Source organism: Sciurus vulgaris, assembly GCF_902686455.1.
Source record: "Sciurus vulgaris genome assembly, chromosome: 6".
Classification (NCBI taxonomy): Eukaryota; Metazoa; Chordata; class Mammalia; order Rodentia; family Sciuridae; genus Sciurus; species Sciurus vulgaris.
The window spans coordinates 168,042,993-168,063,358 of NC_136466.1; the positions used below are offsets into that span (position 1 = coordinate 168,042,993).

A 20,366-nucleotide genomic window follows, 5' to 3' on the forward strand; every position below is an offset into this window, starting at 1 on the left:
AACTTTGAGGTCTAGCGTCACCGCCCAGCTTAGGCCCCGCCCCGCGAGGCCCCGCCCCTCTCGCCGGCCCGTCAGCCCCAGAGGAAGCGGAAGTGGCGGCAACGCGAGCGGAAGCAGGAAGTGGGAGAGCCGCGCGGCGCCTACCTCGGAGCGGGCTGCGGCTGCGGCGCGGGGGTCCGGCCGGGCCGATGGCGGAGAAGTTCGACCACCTGGAGGAGCACCTGGAGAAGTTCGTGGAGAACATTCGGCAGCTCGGCATCATCGTCAGCGACTTCCAGCCCAGCAGCCAGGCCGGGCTCCACCAGAAGCTGTGAGTGGCGGGCGGCGTGGCCGCGGGAGCCGCCGGCCCGGGTCGCGGAGTTGGGCTTGCGCGCCTCGGCCGCCCCGGCGAGCGCCGGCGACCGCGGACCCCCGGTGTGGGTCCCTGGGCGGCCGCCGGGTGGGCGGCCTCACGGGGCTGGGGCGCCCGGCGGGCGCGAGGGGTGGCAGCTCCGGAGCAGCGGTCCGTCTGGGCGGCCCTTAGGGGTGGCTTTCCCTGGACGCGGGGTGCAGGCGCTTAGGCTGGAGGCCGCTGCGCCCGGTTCTGTAAACGGTTCCGAGGGAAGGCTCACGTCGTCCCTCCGATTCTCAGGGGTCGGTTTTCTCCCCAGCCCCCGTGTTGGCAGTTTCTAGCGTAGGACAGCCAGCCAGTGTTGGAGGGGATTGTGCAGCTCCCGTAGGGGTTCAGGGAATCTTTCGGCGAACCAAAGAGGAGTAAGCCACGTGTGTCCCCAGAAGAGATCAGAAGCGCTTGGGGGAGCCAGGTGGCCAGCTGGCTCTCTGGGTGGCGCTTAGTCTTTCTTCTGAATTAACCTGATGCCCGTTTTTACTTACCCGCAGGAATTTCATTGTCACCGGCTTACAGGATATTGATAAGTGCAGACAGCAGCTTCATGACATTACTGTACCCTTAGAAGTTTTTGAGTAAGTATCCTTGAATAGGAGTCTTGTTTTGTTGTGACCTTGATGGCTTCTGCAGCCAGCTGCAGTTGAGTGCATGGGTGTGCTAGGTGCTGGGCATTTGCTGGTGAAAAAGCTGACAAAATTACCTGTTCTCCTGGAGCTTGGTAGACTAGTGGCATTTAAAAATAATTTTAAAAAGGTGTATTGTTGAAAAAAATACTACACATAAATAAAAGGTGACTAAATAAATGTGTGAAAGATGTCTTAGACTTCTGAGTCCTGTCATAAAAAGTTTAGGCTAAAGAACAACCACATAACTTTCTTTTTTACCTGAGAGTTAAAAAAAAGTCTTATTTAGGCTGTATAATAAACTAGGAAAAAAATCTACAGCTAGAAACAATCTGAAAAATAATGTGGTCTGGTTTTCCTAAACTGTCTGTGCTGGGCTAGTTCTGAAAGAGGATAATAACTTGCAGCGTTGAGAAGAAGATGAAGGTCTCAGTCAGGGTGCCCCGGAAGGACACGCACTGGTTGCTGCTGGAGATGAGCGCCTCTCACAGTGATGGCCTGGAGGACACTGTCAGGAAAGAAACAGTTTAGGATTTAAATTCAGGCTTTATCACATTGGCTTGTCACATCCCTAATTTTATCCTCACAAGAATAGGTTGTTCAGCTAGTAAAGGTCACAGTTTAGATTAAATCCCAGGGCTCCTCCTTCACACTAGTGTCAATGTTTTCTGTGCAGTGTAGCCTTTTCCTCCCTGTGCTGCCTTGGAACAAGAATTTTTGTACTTCTTGTAGCAAAACTTAAATTATGTGTCCTTGAATAATAAAGGGAACATTATGGTGGTTTTTTATGCAGAAAGGTCAGAGATAAAAGTTCTAGTTAGAATGTGACTCAGTAGCCGCCCACACAGGACATAGGGGCTGCAGTGTGTGTGGTCTCTGTTGCATTCTCAACCTGTGGACTAGGTACCATGTGTTGTCTACCTGTTCTCAGCACCACTAAGGCCTCTGCCTTCAGGTGGGTTGAAGGTCTTGCATGTGGCGCTGCTCTGGATTTCTGGGCAGCGGCTTACTGCTTGCAAACTCTGGTAATTGAAGTGTCCTCATTAGTGTTGCTCTGGCCATGAATGCATGGGATGGGTATAGGACAAATGCCAGTGGTGACTCCAATCTTCTGATGAAAGGATTGAGGAGACAGAATTAAGAACTTAAGGGAAGAGGGGCAGAAGAGACTCATTTGGGGTCTCAAAGGAGGATAGCTTGTAGGCGCTCAGTAGCAGATGCCAGAAATTGGCAGATTGTCAGGTTGAGGTGTGCACAGTGTAGGAGGAATTTCCAGGCCCCCACAGGCCTTCTTTAGCACACACTCCTTCAGATACACGGATTGACCATAGCAAAGATAGAAATAACTTGAATTCCTACACGGAACCTTGAGATTGTGTGTTGGCACGTGTTTTAGTCAGCTTTTCACTGCTTTGACCAAAAGACGACCAGAGCAATTTTAGAGGAGAAAATGTTCATTTGGGGCTCATGATTTTAGTGATTTTAGTGGCAGATTCCATAGCTCTGGGCCCAAGGTGAGGCAGAAGATTGTGGTGGAAGGACATGGAGGAGGAAAGTAGCTCAGGACATGATACCAAGCAGCAGAGAGACCAAGCCTGGCTCACCTGGGACAAAATATACCCCAAAGGCACTTCCTCAGTGACCGACCCCCCCCCTCCCCCCCCCGTCCGCACCCTGCCTCCCTATATTCACCATACAGTTATCCATTCAAGTGGATTAGGTTAAGGCTCTCACAATCCAGTCATTTAACTTGTGAAATCCCTGCATTGTCTCACTTGTGAACTTTTTGGGGACACCTCATGTTTAATCCAAAGTGGCAGAAGTGAGATTCATCTCTTGGGTCTTAGAAGAGCCTAACTGAGTAAGAGTAAGGCCTTGCTGTTATGTGATGACCATTTATTTAGGACATTGAAATTATTAGCCCTGCTCCGTGGAACCCTGTCAAGTTCTCCCTTTTTTCTTTTTGAGAAATGGATTTTTTTTTTTTAAGAATTAACTAGTTCTTCTCTTTTATTACATCTTTTCGGAAACATCACAGTAAAATGGGGTTTATAGAACTTGTCATTTCTGTTTTGCCAATTGTGATAAAATTTTTTTAAAAGGACTGGGAGTGTAGCTCAGAGTCAGAATGGTCTTGGATTCAATCCCAAAGAAAGAAAAGAAAGAGCCTTTCTTCAGGCTGTTGTGGAATCAAAAAACTAATCATATGAAAATATTTTGAATAATACAGATGCTAAACAGATGTAAAGTGGGATGACTCATGCAGCTTTCCTGTCTTTATAAAGATCATTATTTAACTTCATGAACCATTATAAGAAATAATATGGGATGTTTATGGAAGTAAGAAAATCTTAATATGCCTGGCTCCTGGACTCAGTTTTGTCTAAGCAGAGCCATGGGAAGAGATATTTAAGATATGTAGTGAACTCTCTTTTTTGGGCCATTGTTCCCAGAAAACAGGCTAGGTGTCACCCATCAGAATATTAACTGAGATACTCCCGTGTTTCCAGATACATAGATCAAGGTCGGAACCCCCAGCTCTACACCAAAGAGTGCCTGGAGAGGGCTTTAGCCAAAAATGAGCAAGTTAAAGGCAAGATTGACACAATGAAGGTAAGATTTGCATGAAGAACAGAAAATGTCAGGGCATGCTCTGGAAAGGGATACATATCAAATTTGGCTGGTAGGCTTGTCCTTCTTTTCCATACTCACTAGAACAGCAACTGTTCATGGCATTACACGGTTAAGATGCTGGATTGTGTAATAAGTAGTTAAGTTAAATAGTGAGCTGCGTGGTAGCATAAACATTAAAAGACAAAATTGGTAGTTGGTATTTAAGAAAAAACATTAATTTTTGTGACCATTACTTGTTGCTGTTTTCATTTTATTCAGTGGGGGGTCAGGTTTGCACTTGGATGATGATGATGCTTTCTGTTGTATTTCTGTTTGGATCCCAGCTGTCAATACATTTCCTGAGTTCATGAATCTGTGGTTCAGAGGATTCTTTTTTTTTTTTTCCCCCCCAGAGGATTCTTGAATGCTTGTTTTCTTCTCTTTCTCCAGCAATTTTCTCCAGCTCCTAACCTCCAGATCCTTTTTACTGTCCCTTAAGTTTCTATGGAGAACTCAGATTTTCTTTTGCCTTGATGGCATCTGGAGACCAATGCATCTCGAACATGAAATTTGGCTTAAGTTGGTGTTTAAATCTGCTTTTGGATCGCAGTGGTGCGTGGCCCGGTGTGCCCTGCCTGGGCACACGTAGGGGCTTGCATGCTGGCCCCTACGGTGCTTTGCCCTGTCCTCTTTCCTTCTGCTACCTCTTGGCTGAAACTTCCAAGCTGTTTGCACAAGGGACTCTCCTGGCCTCAGCTCAATTTCACCTTCTGCCGGAGGCCGTTCTCTAAAGTTTCTTACCTGATAGTGCTGGTTAGGTTTGCATTTTTATTTCTTCTCCTTGCTCTCTTCTGCCTGCTGGTTAAGCTCCAGGACCATAGGACATGTGCGCTCTGTTCCTGGTATTGCCTAGTGCCCACCTGGTGCCAGCCTGGCCCCTCTGGTGTTGTCCCTTTGGGTCTCGTGTGCAGGCTGGTGGGTCAGAGGGGCTTCTTGTGCTCACATGGCTCTGGCTGAGTGGGAGGAGTGAGGGGAAGGGCCCTGTAAGGAGACCTGTGTCAGCACCTCTGCCTGGTCGCAGAGCTTCCTAGGGCCTCATCCAGGGGATCCCACAGGTGGAAAATGGGCCTGGAGGTTGGCGTTAGTCCTGGTGCTTAGTTTGGAGCCCACAGCTTCCTCCATCTTGTCTGTTTGGGATTGGGCGGGCTGTTGAACCTGGCACTTCCTTCAGGATATGGTTCATCTTTCTACCTGTAGCAAGTTGTGATGGCTCGAGGACTGTGTTCCCCCTGGGCAAAGGTGAATGAGTTGTCCTGTCCAGCAGAAGTCTCTGTGAGCACAGTGCTGGTCCATGGGTCCACTGGGCACTCGTTAAACTCCGCCTCTGGGCCATGCAGGATGTGCTGATGTCAGTGACACGTGGCCGAGTGATTTACCTTCCCTTTGCATCTCTGCTTGGTGTCATCTTTCTCAGATCTGTGAAGGTCTCAGGTCACAGTTCTGAGGCTTTTGCTTCCCCAGTGGAACATGTAAACTTCTGAAAGTAATATTTTAAATAGTTGTTCTTGTGTTGAAATGAAGTGGCTTAAGTTCTCATGCCCCTTTTTGGTATAGCACCTAAGAGTAAAAGTCTTGAGGTGCCGGCAGATTTAATAGCTTTTACTTTTTGGGTTAAAAACACACGTTACACTGGTAGAGTAGGCTCAAAAGCTGTGGGGCTTGCAACAGATAATGTATTTCCTGGTGCTCTGAATGCTTTTCTTGGAGCTCTTTGCACACAGTGAGTTTGATGTGGTTCCAGTAAGTAATTGCCTAATTAAATACTAGTATAAATCCCTGTTACGTGTGCTTTCTGCAGAGGTCATTTCTACCTGTGTGTCTGGCTCCTGCCGAAAGGTACTTTTTGAAACCTTCTTTGGGCAGGAAGTGAGGAGTTTTAAAGGGCTTAGGGAGGTGTTAGTGTGCTACACACACTCTGTGGTGGGCTCTCCAGGTGTTGTCGTCCTGGAAGGTGAGCAGGCATGCTGGAACCATCCACTTGAATGGCGAGAAGCCCTGATCCCACTCTTCTGGGGGCCCAGTTGATGTTGAGGGATCATGGGAGGATCGTGTAGTCTTTAACTTGGATGATAGGGCACATTTTTTGACAGTATTTTTCTTCATAGAAATTTAAAAGCCTCCTGATTCAAGAACTTTCTAAGGTGTTTCCAGAAGACATGGCTAAGTACCGAAGCATTCGGGGTGAGGATCACCCGCCTTCCTAAGTGTGTGAAGTCCTTGACAGACCAGGACTGAGCCAGCAGGAAGGTGTGATTATCATCACTGACTGCCTTCCTGCCAGTGTGGACTGGTCCTGGACCTGTCCCCATCGTTGCTGTCCCTGTTGTTAGACCTCATGGGATTCTGGGCCTGGAGAAGCGGAACTGTGCCCCAGCTGTCTCTGTAGTCCTTGACTGCTGGTCCCACATCCTCGGAGGTGATTCCTTTCATTTTCTCAGTGGACAAAGGCACAGGACAAGTCCTAGAAATGTTAAATGTTATCAGTAAATTAAAAGTTCAAAAAACTTCACTTGCTATTTTCCTTTTTATGTACTCTTTTCTGTTCCATTCTATTATGGTATTGGAAAGCTCTAAAAAATGGTTTTATATTTTACACTTTTAAATGTAATACATAGACAATGTGTAACTGTTTTCATGGATTTCAGTTAAACAAATGTGTAGAATAAAGTCTGAGTATTTATATAGTTCATTCTATGCAATTATTTTATGGCATTTTTATAAGGTAGTAAACTGTCAGTTATTACTTCCCAAAACTATTAGTAATATTCATAAAGCAGTTTGTCCTCAGGCATTTAGGCAGAAAAAGCTAACCAAAATGCAAAATTCTGATTTTTTTTTCTTAAAATCTCTTTTATAAAGGCCATAACACTAAAGAATGTGGATTTATTGACACTTTTGAAAATGCCTGCAGGCCTGTGCATTCTGCTTTCAGTGTGCTTACGGATGCTGAGCTGCAGCTTCTGGTTCAGCTGGACTGAGGGCACTGAGAGCTGCAATTCTCATAAGTCTTGGGTGGGGGCTAGTGCTGGAGCTGCAGCCCCATGACAGTGAATCTGGCTGACCAGACTGGTTTGCTAAAAGGGCAGTGTTCCAGTTCAGACCTGTTGAGTGACAGGCGTAGGATGGGGTTGAGAATCTGCTTGACTCATTTGCTTCTGAGTGATTTTGGGTCTGTTTAGATTGAGGGATATTGTAACAGATAACACCAACTAGGTAGTTTAAACATGAAAAACTAATTTTCTCAGTTCTGGAGTCTGAAAGTCCAAGATAACCTCATAGAAGAATAGGCAGATTGTTATAGACAGCTTTGTGTCGCCCTGACCAAAAGACCTGACAAGAACAACTTAGAGGAGAAGTTTATTTTGGCTTATGGTTTCAGAGGTTTAGTCCATGGCCAGCCAGCTCTGCAGTGCTGGCTGGGGTGACACAACATCATGGTGGAAGGACATGGCAGGAGGAATTGCTCAGGGTATTGCAACCAGGAAGCAGATGGAGCTCTGCTCACCAGGGAGAGAATGTAAACCCCAAAGGCACATTCCTAGTGACCTTCAGCCACACCTTGCCTACCCTCAGTCACTGCCCAGTTAATCCCATCTTGGTGGATCAATCCACTGATTAGGTCACAGTTCTCATACTCTAATCATTTTGCTCTCGAGCTTTCCTGCCTGTATTGTACATGAGCTTGTGGGGACACTTCTTTTCTAAACCAGAACATCTATTCTTTACATCATTTGTAACAGGAATAAGTATGAATGTTAACAACGACTTAGATAAATTGCAGCTCATCCATTTGATGGAGTGCCATGCAGTATGGGGAGGAGGGAGAAAACTAGGTGTAGATACAGGAAGATCCCCAAGACAGAATCAAAGAACGTTTTTGAAAACTAATCAAGGGTCTGCTTGATCTCCACTCTGGTGAGAGGTTCTCAAGGTGCCTGCTGCCTGCTGGAGGCAAGACCACCGAGGAGCCTCCTCTTTCCTTGCCTTTTCCTTGCAGCATGGGTCTTCTCGGGGTGACTTTCGTGATCCTCACCCTGGGTGTGTATCCATCTCCTCTCCAGTTACAGTCTTGGACCAAGGTGCTGACTTCACTCCAGCCCATACAAGCCTCCCAAGGGAGTCCTACCCACCCGTGACCCACCTTCCTGTTTCCCCACAGGACTTCTGAAGGAGCCTCAAACTCCCGCAGATGGACTGAAGTTCTTGCCACCTCACCCTCCCATGTACTGAGGAAATGGCCCCACCTTCCCCCTCTTGCATTGTCCTCGCCTCCCTCTGTCCTCCCGCATGCCCTCGAAGCACAGCCAGTCTCCTGGATCAGGTCGTCTGAATGTCCTGTATTGTCCCCTGAGTCTTCATCCTCCCATGTAGCCTGGGCATGCCTTCCCCCACCTGGCCTCCTACCCGGCTCACCTGTGCTCCTTCAGCTTGCAGCACGAGGGCTTCCATCAGCGTGCCCCGCGCCTGAGCTCTCACTGGTGTTTGAAGTTAGTACAGAGACCAGTGTGAGAAGGAGCAGTGGCTTCATCTTCCCTCACTCCTTGCTGAATGTTCACCTCTCCCTGCTTCCAGACTTCCTTCTCCATTCGCATGACTCATCCAATGTGGTTGGCAGAATAGGGGCCCCAAGGACGTCCATGTTCTCACCCCAGTAGCTGTGGGCAGGCTGCCTTATGTGGCCAAGGGTCAGGTGTTGGAGATGCGGTTTAGAAATGGCTCTTGAGAGGGAGATTTCATGGGCCATGCAGGTGGGCACAGAGCAGCCACCATGGCCATTACCAGAGGGAGCAAGAGTGGGAAGATGTGCAGAAGGAAGTGGTGGGGGAGAGGATGTGGACGGATGAAGATGCTGAACCTCAGGGCATGAAGGAGGATAAGGGGCGTGGGCTGAAGAAGGTGTGCAGGTGGCCTCCAGGAGCTGGAAGGGCAAGAACTCTCCCTGGGCTGCAGCTGCCGTGCTTTGGTTTTAAGACTGACCTCCAGAGTGCCAGGGTGATACATTCGGTTGCTTAGGTGGGTGGCCGTCTGTACAGCAGCACTAAGAAACAAGCACTCGCCCTGTGTGAGCAGACGAGGTAAGAACATGAGGCACAGGAGCTGATTTTCTGGTTGACCCTCGAAGATGTGATGATATTTACTAGTTACACTTGTCCTTTATCACAGCCCTGTTTAACCTAGGATCATCAAAACACTGAATAGGAACAAAATCATCTTCCTGCAAAACACTTTGCAGAGAGAAAATATTGGAAATATTTTAACAGACTGTCCAAAGACCTAATTTCTGTCCTGCCTTGTGAGCCTTTTCACAGCTGTCTTATCTGCTGTCACAAAGATGGCCAGAGATTGTTCTGAAGAGGAGCTCTAGAAAGGAGGAGCAGCGGAGAGTCCGTGCAGTCCCCAGAACCCTTGCTGCTGCCTGTGTGCTTCCTGGGGCTGCCGTAACAAGCCCAAGAACCTGGGGCCTGCAAACTGCACGGGCTGAACCCCCACAGCTCTGGAGGCCACACTGACAGGCGTGGGCAGAGCCTGTTCCCTTAAGGCTCCGGGAGAGCTCTTTACCCATGTGGTCCTGTGTTCTGGGTCTCCTGGGCCGTGGCTGCATTCCTCCATTCTGGGCCTGTCTTCACGCAGCTGCCTCTCTGTGTCCCTTGTAAGCACAGTTGTCATTAGACTCAGGGTATAATCCAGGATGACCTCATCTCTAGATTTCAACTTAATCGCATCTACAAAGATCTTTCTAAATATGGCCACATTCACAGATGCTAGGTGGACACATCATTTTGAGGGGCCACCCCAACCCACTGCACTGCCCTCTTGGGTACGTCAGGCCATCAAGCTCCTGGCTCTGCTAGCTGAGTGTGAGTCCAGTCTCGTTCTGGTGCTGCCTTTCTGTTCTCCCAGACTCCCTGGGTTCAGCACTGCCTGCCACAGTGTCTGTACTGATCTTCCCAGTGCAGGTGGCTCAAGGGTTGGGGGTATAGGACCAAGGACTGGCAAAAACTTAGAGGTAATGTGTGTCCACGCAGGCACACAAGCAACGCTAGGCTTCTCTATGGCGTAAAGATGAGGAAGAAATGTGGGTGACGGGCAAATCACAGAGCTGAGAAAGAAGGATCCTTGCAGATGCCCCTGATATATACACACTTCAGTAAAAACCTTATTATTGCAAATTTGCCGAGGGCGGGACAGGCTGAGGTGTGCGGGGATAATTGGGCAGTGCATGAGGAACCGCCAGCTTGGGCAGCTGGCACCTCCAGCATCCAGCTCGGGCCTGTGGTGGGGGCACACAGCATTTGTGGTCTCTTTGGCAGAGCCGAGAGATGCTCATTCCTGTCCAGCCATGGGAGATGCTGTCGTGAAGACTTGAACTTCCTCCTGGGGTACTGAGCCCGTGTGGACACGGTACTTTTCTCTTGAGCCGTTAAGCACAAGTTCCCTGCCAAAGGTGCTTGTGGTTTATACAAAAACAGCTTAAAAGCACACACGCTATGGGTTATTTCCTTCCAGTAAGTGTGGGACCACAGAAAGAAGGGGTGCACACGTAACCATTACCCTGTGGAAACGGGAGGGCGGCGCCAGTCTGAGGCCATCTTCTGCTGCAATGATTCAGGTGACGTGGACTTCATGCTTTGGAAGCTGCTGTTCACGTGGAGGCAGATCTGTTGTTCCTCAGGAGGGGAGGCACCTTCTGAGGCCAGCACGCACCAGCTCAGACAGACTAGGTGGCTAACAGTTCTGTCACAAGGTCAGTTCCTAATGCAGGTGTTGGGCAGACAGGACACTATTATTTTGAATGAACATGATGGCAATTCTTTGGTTTCAACAGGGCAGAAACACAGGCTTCCAGGGTGCTGTGTGGCTGCCTGGGGCGGGCTGTGCTCTGTCCCTTCCACTCCTGGCTCTCCTGTCCGCTGCCTGGAGGAGTTGGTTACCTAGGGCTGTCACACACTGCCACACACCTGGCTCAAGAGCAGGAGCTGGGACCTGCACTGTACGATTGCTGTGAAGTCATTTGGTTTGGGGTCATCATTTGGGGGACTTCTACTCCTTGGGGTGGGGGTTAGTGTGGCTTGGGACCCAGTACCCCCACCCCACTCAGGACCCTTCGAAGCCCAGGCTGCCCGGGCTGCGTCCCTGACGTTGCTCTGAGAATCTGGTATTTGACCTCATTGCTTGGCTTGTGAGGCAGATGCATTTGGTTTCCAGAGCACCAACCATGGAAGGTGGCTCCAGCTGCTGCTGTCCCACCAACGCCTCTGTGGGGGCAGCAGGCAGTAGCCATGCCCCTGCCAGCAGGTGCTGTGGGCGCTGCACAGGTACCGCGCAAGTGTTATTGCCCTCGGTTCCCAGCGCTGTTGCACAAGGGTTCTCTTCACAAGAGGGTAAATGGAGCCAAACCAGGAAGGGGTGTTCCCAGGGTCATCTCCCAGCAGGCAAGCTGCAGGTCAGAGGGACCAGATGGCTCAGGTGAGGGGACCAGCTACCCCCCAACAGGGAGGGAGGTGGGGGGCAGAACACAAGATGATGAGACCAGAGATGTGGCCTTGGCCAGGGGTCTGTGTGTGCCTGCTCCAGTGAGCTGGCACAGCTGTCCATTCCCGGAGCTCTGAGCTCTGGAACCCTCAAGTTGATGATGGATTGTGGCTGCTCTCAGCGCTGGTTTGGAGGGACACTGGGCAGAAGTGAACGTATCGGGATACCTGTTTGGGGGGTACAAGCAAGGGTGCAGGAGCCAGAGCTGGTCAGTAGCCCTGTGTCAGGCTGGCGTTCATCCCAGCTGCAGGAACTGTGTGCTGACAGGGCCCACAGAAGCCCTGTGAGTCCCCTGCTCCCAGCCCCAGATGCCCAGTTCTGTTCAGAAGGTGGTCCCAAAGTAAGAGAGCCCAAGCAATGTTTATGCGATGAATTTCACTGGAGCAGGGCAGCTGAGGAAGGGCGTGGATGGGAGCCTGTGTCTGGTGGAATTGTGTGCCCACAGATCCAGGTCCACCGGAAAGCCCAGAATGGGACTTGAGTTGGAAGCAGAGCTTTGCAGATGTAGTGAACAGGTCCTGCTGGGTTGGGGAAGACCCCGAATCCAGTGGCTGTATCCACGTGCACATGGCGCAGGGGCTGCAGCAGTGTGCCCACAAACAAGGCCTGCAGAGGAGCCCCAGGCCCTGCGGGAGCTGGAGACCCAGGACCCTGTCCGAGCCTTCAGTGTGCTGCCTTGCCCACACTCAGGTCCAAACCTGGGTCCTGCAGAACCACAGGGGATAGATTTCTGCTGTTTGAACCACACACTTAATGGCAATTTGAGGAAGGTAGCAGGAGGCAGCACAGTGCAGTGGCCGTAGGAGCCACAGTGCTGAGAATCTGGAGCATCCTTTCAGAGGGTTGCTGCCAGGTGTGCTCAGCTTGGTTGTGAGTCTGCTATGCCACCCGGTGAGTGGGCTGGAGGGAACCAGCCCTGGCCTGGTGCTCTGCACACGGCCACATGGTGCTGTGTCTCTCGGGGATCCTCTGCTGCTTGCTGAACCACAGCTGCTTCCCTTGCACGCCAATCCTGGTGCGGGAGCTGTGCATTGAAAGCCACCAGGCCCGCTGGTCTTCAGAGTGCCTGGTGACATGGGTCCTGTGCCCTCTGTGGAGGGAGCAGCCTGGGACCAGGCAGGGCGCGGGGAGGGGCAGGCTTCAGGGAGGGTCCACCTTGGCCCAGTGGGGGCTGCTCTCAGCTGGGCCCTTCTGTAGCAGGGGGACAACTGGCAGCGCTGATGGGGACAGGAGCTGACGGCTGTGCTTGGGATGTGGCCGGTCATCGGGGTCTTTGCCATGATTAACCGGTGGTCACTTTGGTTCCTTCTCTTCATTTCAGTGAGTCTGGTGGCTCATGGGTCCCAGAGCAGCTGTCTGACTCTTGCCGGTCACTCTGCCTCCCAGCTCAGCCTCCCGGCTGCCCTTCAGGGAAGGGTGAGGAAAGGGTGTTGAGAAATCTGCTGGCATACAACTACACCTGTGCGTGGCCATTCTGTTATTTTCTTTTAAACTTTCCTGCCCAAACAAATTCGGAGACAGAAAAGAGATTGACCACTACCCTGAGGCGGGCAGAGGCCAGTGCTGTCCACCGGCCCTGGGTGCTGCCCTTTTGATAGCTTTGTGGTAACAAAAGCAGGGAGGAGGCCAGCCTGGCTGCAGTTGAGCACCAGGGGGATTTTGAACCCAGAGATGCTGGTGAAATATTTATTTCCGGCTTTATTTATAGCATTGTCTTGTTCAGAACGAGAAAGAAACAGCAAAGTGGCATGTGAGCGGAGCCACCCGCATGGCCCTGCGTTGCCGGGCTTCTCTGGAGCTCACCATCCCTTTGTGCTCCTCCCTGTGCCTGCCCCGCTCTGCTCTGCTCTCTGCCCCTCTGCTGTCTGCACCTGTGAATGGCTCCTTGGGGTTTTGTGACTGATTTATATTCCTCAAGGTGTTTTACTGCCCCATAATGATGACGACACGTACCTGGCCAGCTGGGCTGTGGGGACCCTCGGGAGAGCTGTCCTGCCCTGTGCGCTTTGGTTGGGAACAGCCATCCTAACTGGGCATGTGCAAGGATTTCCCATAAGGGATTCAGAAGCAGTTTCCTGTTACCTTTGAGGTTTTAAGGTTGTTGGGGGTGAACCATTTACTTATATAAGGTAATAGCATTAATGTTTTAAAATTTAAAAACTTTTGTAAAACTTCTCTCTCAATAAATATACATTGAAAATGATCACAGGTGTACTGTGTGTTGTCTGTGTGATTTTCTCACAATCATTATTATCCTTTACTATTCCATATATAGATTAGCTGCAAGTGAGGATTCATCCAATAGTGAGCTAAAAAGATAGGGTTAGGTTTTCTTCTGCTATCGCTACTCTAGGTTCTCTTCCCATAACAACCATCGTTCACAACTGCGATGCAAGCTCTTAGCAATTTGTCTCTCCGTGTTCTTAGCAAGAGGTTTTGTTTTCATGTCACAGGATAGCTGCTGTACCTCCACACATCGTGTCTGCATTCCAGCCAGGAAGAACACAGACGAGGAAGGGAAAAGGTGAGGGCAAAGGTTTCTCCTGTGGAGGCTCTGCTGTTTTATTCTAGGAACCCTCAGGGGCTTTTGCTGGCATATCATTGACGGAAATGCTGTCTCACTGCCACCCTAAGACGAGGGAATCAAAACCATCTAGGTTTAGACTTTATAGTCTTTGGAACAGGAACAGGAAAAGGCAGCACAGGCCTGGAAGGAGAGTGGTCAGGCAGCCCGCGGGGCCTGCTCTGGGACGTCAGAACCAGGGACACCCTGGAGTCCTGTTGGGATGATGTCGGCCCTTCACTGTGGAAACTCACTTTGCAGGGATAACGTAAGGCCGATCCTTCTGTCTCGGGTAAGTAAATTTCAGCCCTAGATACACATTGTGAGTTTTCAGGTGGATTTATTTGACGAGTGCTTGGGTTAGTACAGAGTGCTTCCCCCGGAGCTTCCTGCTCTGGGCGGGGTGAGCCCGGCTCCTGCACCTGCGCTGGCTGTGGCCCCAGAGCTGTGGCCTGGAGCTCTTTGGAGCACATGCCCCGCTGATGTCCAACTTCTCTTCCCTCTGCCCGCCATCTGGTTTCTTCCTGTTCCTTGGGCTTCCCTATTTCAAGGCGAGGGGAGGAGATGGACCAGAGGCCTCAGGTCCGCAGCCTCCTGGCTAGCCTCTTCTGCCTCCCTCCTCCCCACGCCCTGCTTTCCCCTTGAGAACGCCTCTGTTCCTGTGTCTTCCTCAGTGGCCCAGGATTGAGGGCAGGATGGAGAAGGGTCCTCCTGCCCTGCCTGCCTCCCTGACAGTGTTCTCTGCCCCATCGACCCTTCTTCCCTGGTGGTAAATTAGGTGAAGAGGCCTCCCCCTGGGCAGCCTGTTTGTGCCCTGCAGTTGATTAATTTTGGGACATGCGCAGGCTGGAGCTCCTGAGTCCCGAAGGGATGTTGACACCGTTGTCCACTGATTTCATCAAGAGAAGCAGCTGGTCCCTGGTGGTTCGGAGTTACCGCCTTGAGGCACAGAGAGAAATACAGGGTGGGCCTCTCCTGCCAAGTGGTGGTCTGGCTGTCTTGGGCCAGGGACCTGAGCAGCATCAAGTGTTGCTCCTCAGATGTGTGTGGGCCCCACTGCGAAGCTAATTATGTCACAGCAGCAAATGGAGGCGCTCATTGTCACTATTATTAACGACCCCTGGTTGGCAGTCCACGGCGTGCAGGAGGGACCTCGCTCAGCACAGGCCCCACAGCGGCCCTGATCCCGCAGGGTTTGCAGGGTATTGATTGGGCCTGTTTTTTATTGCTACTCTTGTTGAGCTTAAATGGTCTTTTGTTTGTACAGTGCTGTTTTATATAGCAAGCAAAAGCAGATCATGCACCAAACACCGTGGCTCCGTGTGGCCATTCTCCACGGCAGCAAATGCACATGATGCCGAGGATGCCAGACCCAGGCCCAGTCCTCACTCCCGAGCACCCTCCAGGAAGACCCAGAGCGCTAAGCACACAGGTGGCCCATGCTTGCACAGATATGCATGCGGTCAGCATCTCACTTTTCAATAGGATACCTTTTCATGTCTTTCCTCATCGGCACAGGGCACAGACTCAGTCTTGTCACCTGTGCCCTGTCATAAGGCTGTGCCACAAGGTACTTAGGGTCCCTTTGGGGCCATCTGGGTCTTCCCGTTTTGCTGCTGCAAAACTGCCCTGGGAACTCTATTCATTGTTTGATATCATCAACTGAAATCTAAGAGCATCCCTTGGGATTAATTTCTTAAAGTGGAATTACATATATTTAAATTTTGATGATTGTCTTAGTCTGATTTGTGTTGCTATCACAGTGTGCCTGAACCTGGGGACTTTATAAGAAAAAGAGGTTTACCTGGCTCATGAAAGTCCCCAAAATGATGATGCCAGCATCTGATGAGGGCCGCTGATTGTGTCACAACTGAGCTGGAATCTCATGTCAGGGGAGGGGGTGGGTGGGGACTGGGAAGGGACAACCTCCCACTCTTGCAGGATCTCAGGAGCTGCCCACTCCTGTGGGACCCGTGTCCCCACATCGACCCCTCCCTAGAGGCCTGCTGGACTTGAGTCCTGGTGGGTCTAGAAGCAAAGAGGAGAGTCAGGAGGTTTCGAGGAGAACCACAGGGACGTCCCGGAGGACGGCTACCCGGGAGCCCACAGTGTCTCCTCAGGCGGGCAGGGGTCCTGGGGCGCAGGAGGAGTTGCAGGCGGGCCGGCGGTTTCCTCCTTTGCCAACAGCATCTCCCGCAGATGCGTCTGTGTCTTGCTTCTGCCCTGGCATCCCTTGGAGCTCACCGTGCCCACCAGCGGGTCTCCTGTCCTGCTGGGCTGTCACTCGGGAAGCCTGCAGGGCGGGGCTGTCCATCGCCACGCCCCCTTTGGCTGAGGGAACCCTGCCTGTGGGGCAAGGAACGTAGCACGAGCCTGGAAAGGCATGGCAGCCGGACGATGGTGCTCAGAGGGTCTGTGCCCGGCCCCAGCACCTGAGCCCGCATCAGGTTAGGTGAGGAGGGGAGACCAGGAAGCCCATCGGCCAACCTCAGTGCAGATATTCCCACCTACCTGGGGCCCGTGGAGTCCCAGGGTCCTTAGATGTGGCAGAGGTGGCAGGTGCGAGGTGGAGGGAGCCACAGCATGGGAGCGTGTTGGGAGACAGCACAGCTGGCTTGGGGGTGGGAGGCAGGGACACAGGAGCCGCAGGAGCTGGGGAGGCAGGGGCGCGCCTCCAGGAGGAACCCCCGCCACCCCTCTGCAGCCCAGCTGAGCCTGGGCAGAGGCCTCGTGCGGAGTCCTGAGGCGCCGGGCCCACACCGCGTGAAGCTGCTGAGCCCGTGCTCACTGCGCAGCCGGCAGGAGCGGCAGGGTGTTGCCTGAAGGAGGTACCTCGACGCTGAGGGCACCCCACTCAGGTCACGGAGGCTGGTGTGAAGGGAAGGGCCTCCTGACGTACCCCAGAGCTGTACGGAGTGGCAGGTCCAGCTGGGCACCACAGGCCCTTTCCAGCTGGGTTTCCATTGCTGTGCCCTCCAGGAGGGCCACGGGTACAGGAGGGCAGGGAGAGCAGGGCCATGGGCCCAGGGCAGTGGTGCCCTGGGGACAGGCCTGTGCTGAGGCAGGACTTTAAGGCAGTAGGGGCAGCCCTGCAAGGCGAGGCCCCGGGCAGCGAGGACGGCCTGCCCACTCAGCCCCAGCAGGAGCACTGTGAGGGGACTGGTGAGATCCGTCACAGAGGAGCGCTCCCCAAGTTAGCTGCCCAGGGCCGCCGCACAGCAGGCACTCCGGAGACGGTGGGAGGGACGTAGTGGACACATTCTAGCCCCAGTCAGCCAGGTCCTGCCTGGAGAGGGTGCGGGAAGAGCCCCTGCTTTGCAGGACACAGGGTGCAATGTGCACTGGTCGTGTGAGCTCCCAGGGCTCAGAGCTTGGGCCTCGGCCTCTTGGTGGCTCTTATGGCTTAGACATGAGGTGTCCCCGAAAGCTCACGTGTGAGACAATGCAAGAAAGTTAAGAGGCGACGTGACTGGGTTATGAGAGCCTTAACCCACTAGTGCCTTAATCCCCTGGAAGAGAATCACTGGTGGTCGCTGGGGTCAGGCAGGGTGTGGCTGGAGGAGGCGGGTCAATGGATGTGCCTTTGCAGCATGTTTGTCCCTGGAGAGTGGCGTGCTCTCTGCTTCCTGGTGGCCATGTTCTGAGCGGCTCCGTCACAGCATCAGAGTCAGGTCGGCTGTCTGTGGACCAGTACCTCTTGAGCCACGAGCCCAATAAACCTTTCCTCCTCTAAAATTGTTCTTGCCAGCTCTTTTGGTCACAGTGGCGGAAAAGCTGACTGAAACGGGCCACTTCATAGCTGTGTCCAGAGTGTGGCGGTGCCGTGGCTGAAGAGCCCTGGTGTCTTACAGTGAGCGCTGCAGACCTGTCCCCAGAAAGCCCCTCGTGCCCTCAGCCTGTCCTCAGAACTCTCCGCAGCTCCGCCTCTGCCACCCGGGCAGGGCCCTCACTGCCCCAAACACCCTCCCTGAACCTCTTCCTCCTCTAAAGCCACAGCCCTCTCAGGCACATGGCACATTGCTGTCACCCCTCACCTGCAAGGCACTGTGTCCCTGAGACTCAGGCTCCCAGAGTCCAGGCTCCTGCTGTTCTTTCCCACCACCTCTTACTGGCCCCTTGTGACACCATGGGATGCCTGCTCTCCCTTCTGTGGCCTTTTCTGGGCTCCCCGTCCTTCCCAGCCCAGGGCTGCCTGCCTTCGTGGCTGCGCCCTCCGCCCACACCCCGCAGCTCCGGCCTGCTCCGAGGGCTGCATGGCACTGGCCCTCACCGCAGCTTCTGCCTCCCTCCTCCCACACTGCTCCCGGCTTTCCCCTCACCCCTTCTCACCCCGTGTAGATGCTGCACGTCGCCATTCTGTCACTTCTGTCAAGAGCCCTCCTTTCCTCGCTCCTTTCCCCCATTTGTGATTCTCTTGGAACGTCATAGCTGATTAGACGATTCATCTGCCCCACGTGTCTGAGCGTTGCTGGAGAAGATTCCACGAGTGACTGGGGCTGCTGCTCTGACTCATGACCACCCAACTCAGACGGGCTCTGGGCAGCCAAAGAGTCTGGCTGGGTGTCCCGCAGAGCCTGTGGTTCCATGCCCAGAGGCTTCCTCACGTGCATCAGGCAGGAGTGTTCCTGGCTGGGTCACCCGAGCATGTCAGCCCTCTGCCTCTCAGGCCCTGGAAACTGCCCTGCCCTGCGTGGTGGGCCCCAGGCACCCTGGGTTCCGCCATATTGCTCCGTGTTAAGCACGGAAGCATTAAGAGCATGTTGGTTCTCTGGCTGAAGTGGTCATGGTCACAGACGGGAACCTCTCCCACTTCCAGAGATTAGAGTCCAGCCCTGGGGTGTGGCAGGGCTGTGCCTATGCCCAAGGCTCTGGCCTGGAGTCCCTCTTCAGCTGTTGGAGGCCAGGAGTCCCTAAGCATGAAGCACCTTCACTTCCCTCTGTCCTCTCTGCGTGCCTTCTTTGTATCTGTGCCCACTCTGCTTCGTATGAGGACACGTTCATCTTGAATTTAGGGCCCTGGATGATTCTGGATAAGTCTTCCTCTCAAGATCCTTAACATGATCACATCCTTGGCAATACAAAGGATTATTCCTGGAACCAGGATGTGGATACATTTGGTCGGGGGCACCAATCAGTGCGCTGTGAGCAGGTGTGAGGGGAATGACACGCCCAACCTCCCAGGTGTAAGGGCAGTGCGTCCCGAACACCCTGTCAGTGACGCACCATCAGCCACACGTTCAGGCACACAGGCCTGGGGAGTTGGGGGCAGCCTCTGCCTCCTTTCAGTCCCTGCTCTCAGCCCAGGGGGACCTGGGACCACGCTCGCTCCCTGAGACCAGGGAGGGGGGCCCTGACTTCATCTGACGCTTGTGCTGGTGGAGCAGCTTCCTGTCTCCTCCAGCCCCACCCACCTGACCCTGCTGGTGCTGCCGACTGCCTTAGGGCCGGGCCTGCTTCTCCGCAGGGCAAGCGGAGGGTGCTGTGCTGAGGGCGGGAGCTCAGCCGCAAAGGAGGCCGGAGATGCCCCATGGCACCCTTTGTGGCCATAGGCTCCCCATGATCAGGTGCCCCTCCCCCAGGAGCCAAGTGGCTGATGGCCACTAATGACCTCTGTACCTAGTGTGTCTATGGAGCCTGCCTGTCCCTGCAAAGAACCTCCTGTGTTTGCCAGGGGCGCCCTCCCATCCACTTCGGAAGATGAAGCTCCAGTGGAGCATGAGCAGCAAGAAAGCCCCTTTGAACCTCTCTCAGAACCCCAGGCCCTGGCTTCTTTCCATCCCCCCACCTTCCTCCATCAGTTGCTGGTATTACTTAGAATTCTAGTCATAAAAAGGAAGAATACTGTAATCTGTATCCAAATCCCAAGACCACTAAAAGAATAGTGCTTTAACAGTACGATGCTTCTTGGAGCGATGGAAAATATTACTTTGAGAGCAAAAACGAAGGTCAATTAAAATGTCATATTATTAACCAGTTGACAATTGTCTTTTTAACTAGGGAAGCAATATTCTTTTACTAGCAGATCAGTTTGACACATGAAATGAGTTTGAGGCTACATATGCAGCCGATCTCCATATATAACTGTGTAATGTAAAATGTCAATCATTTTCCTATATTTCAACTATAAGACAGGAGTATGTGGGTACTGGATTACTGCTGTCAGACTGTCTAGTTCCGCTTAACACGTTTTCCCAATGTTTGAACATATGTATTTTCTTTTTTCCATCTTATGATATTTTATACATTAATAACCAATCAAAATGTTATGATAGCTCGAATGTGTGCAAGGTGAGTGAAGCCGTGAGAAGCAGCCAGAGGGCCGGCCTGGCCGCACAGGCTTCTTCGTCCGACTTTGCACTGTTACTCTCTCTACAGCAGCCTCTCCGCAGCAACCTGGAGGTTCTGTGGATGGTTTCCTGCTCCTCCTCCTTGCAACCCAGTGTGGGAAGAAGTGGGTCTGGGGGTCGTCGAAGCCTCTGCAGCTCCTGTGGCCACTGAGGTGAGACCTGTCCTCCTAGTGAGGCCTTGTAACTATGGCCACAGTGTCCTTCCCTGGTGGATAATGCCAGGTGCTCGTTCTCAAGAC

The 20,366-nt window shown here is 52.5% G+C and overlaps 1 protein-coding gene and 1 long non-coding RNA gene across 2 annotated transcripts; one reads left to right on the plus strand and one right to left on the minus strand.

Moving 5' to 3' along the window:
• The first annotated feature begins 98 nt into the window (after nucleotides 1-98).
• Nucleotides 99-6,193, plus strand: MED10 (mediator complex subunit 10). The gene is made up of 4 exons (XM_079144354.1): nucleotides 99-310; nucleotides 880-963; nucleotides 3,522-3,624; nucleotides 5,790-6,193. The coding sequence occupies exons 1-4, from the start codon at nucleotides 189-191 to the stop codon at nucleotides 5,886-5,888; spliced, it is 408 nt and encodes a 135-aa protein (XP_079000480.1). The 5' UTR covers nucleotides 99-188; the 3' UTR covers nucleotides 5,889-6,193.
• LOC306663791 lies at nucleotides 6,129-9,193 on the minus strand. Its single transcript, XR_013764535.1, has 2 exons — nucleotides 7,445-9,193; nucleotides 6,129-7,404 (listed from the first exon to the last, which is right to left on the minus strand). It is a non-coding gene; the product is annotated as an uncharacterized lncRNA (long non-coding RNA).
• Nucleotides 9,194-20,366: the final 11,173 nt, after the last annotated feature.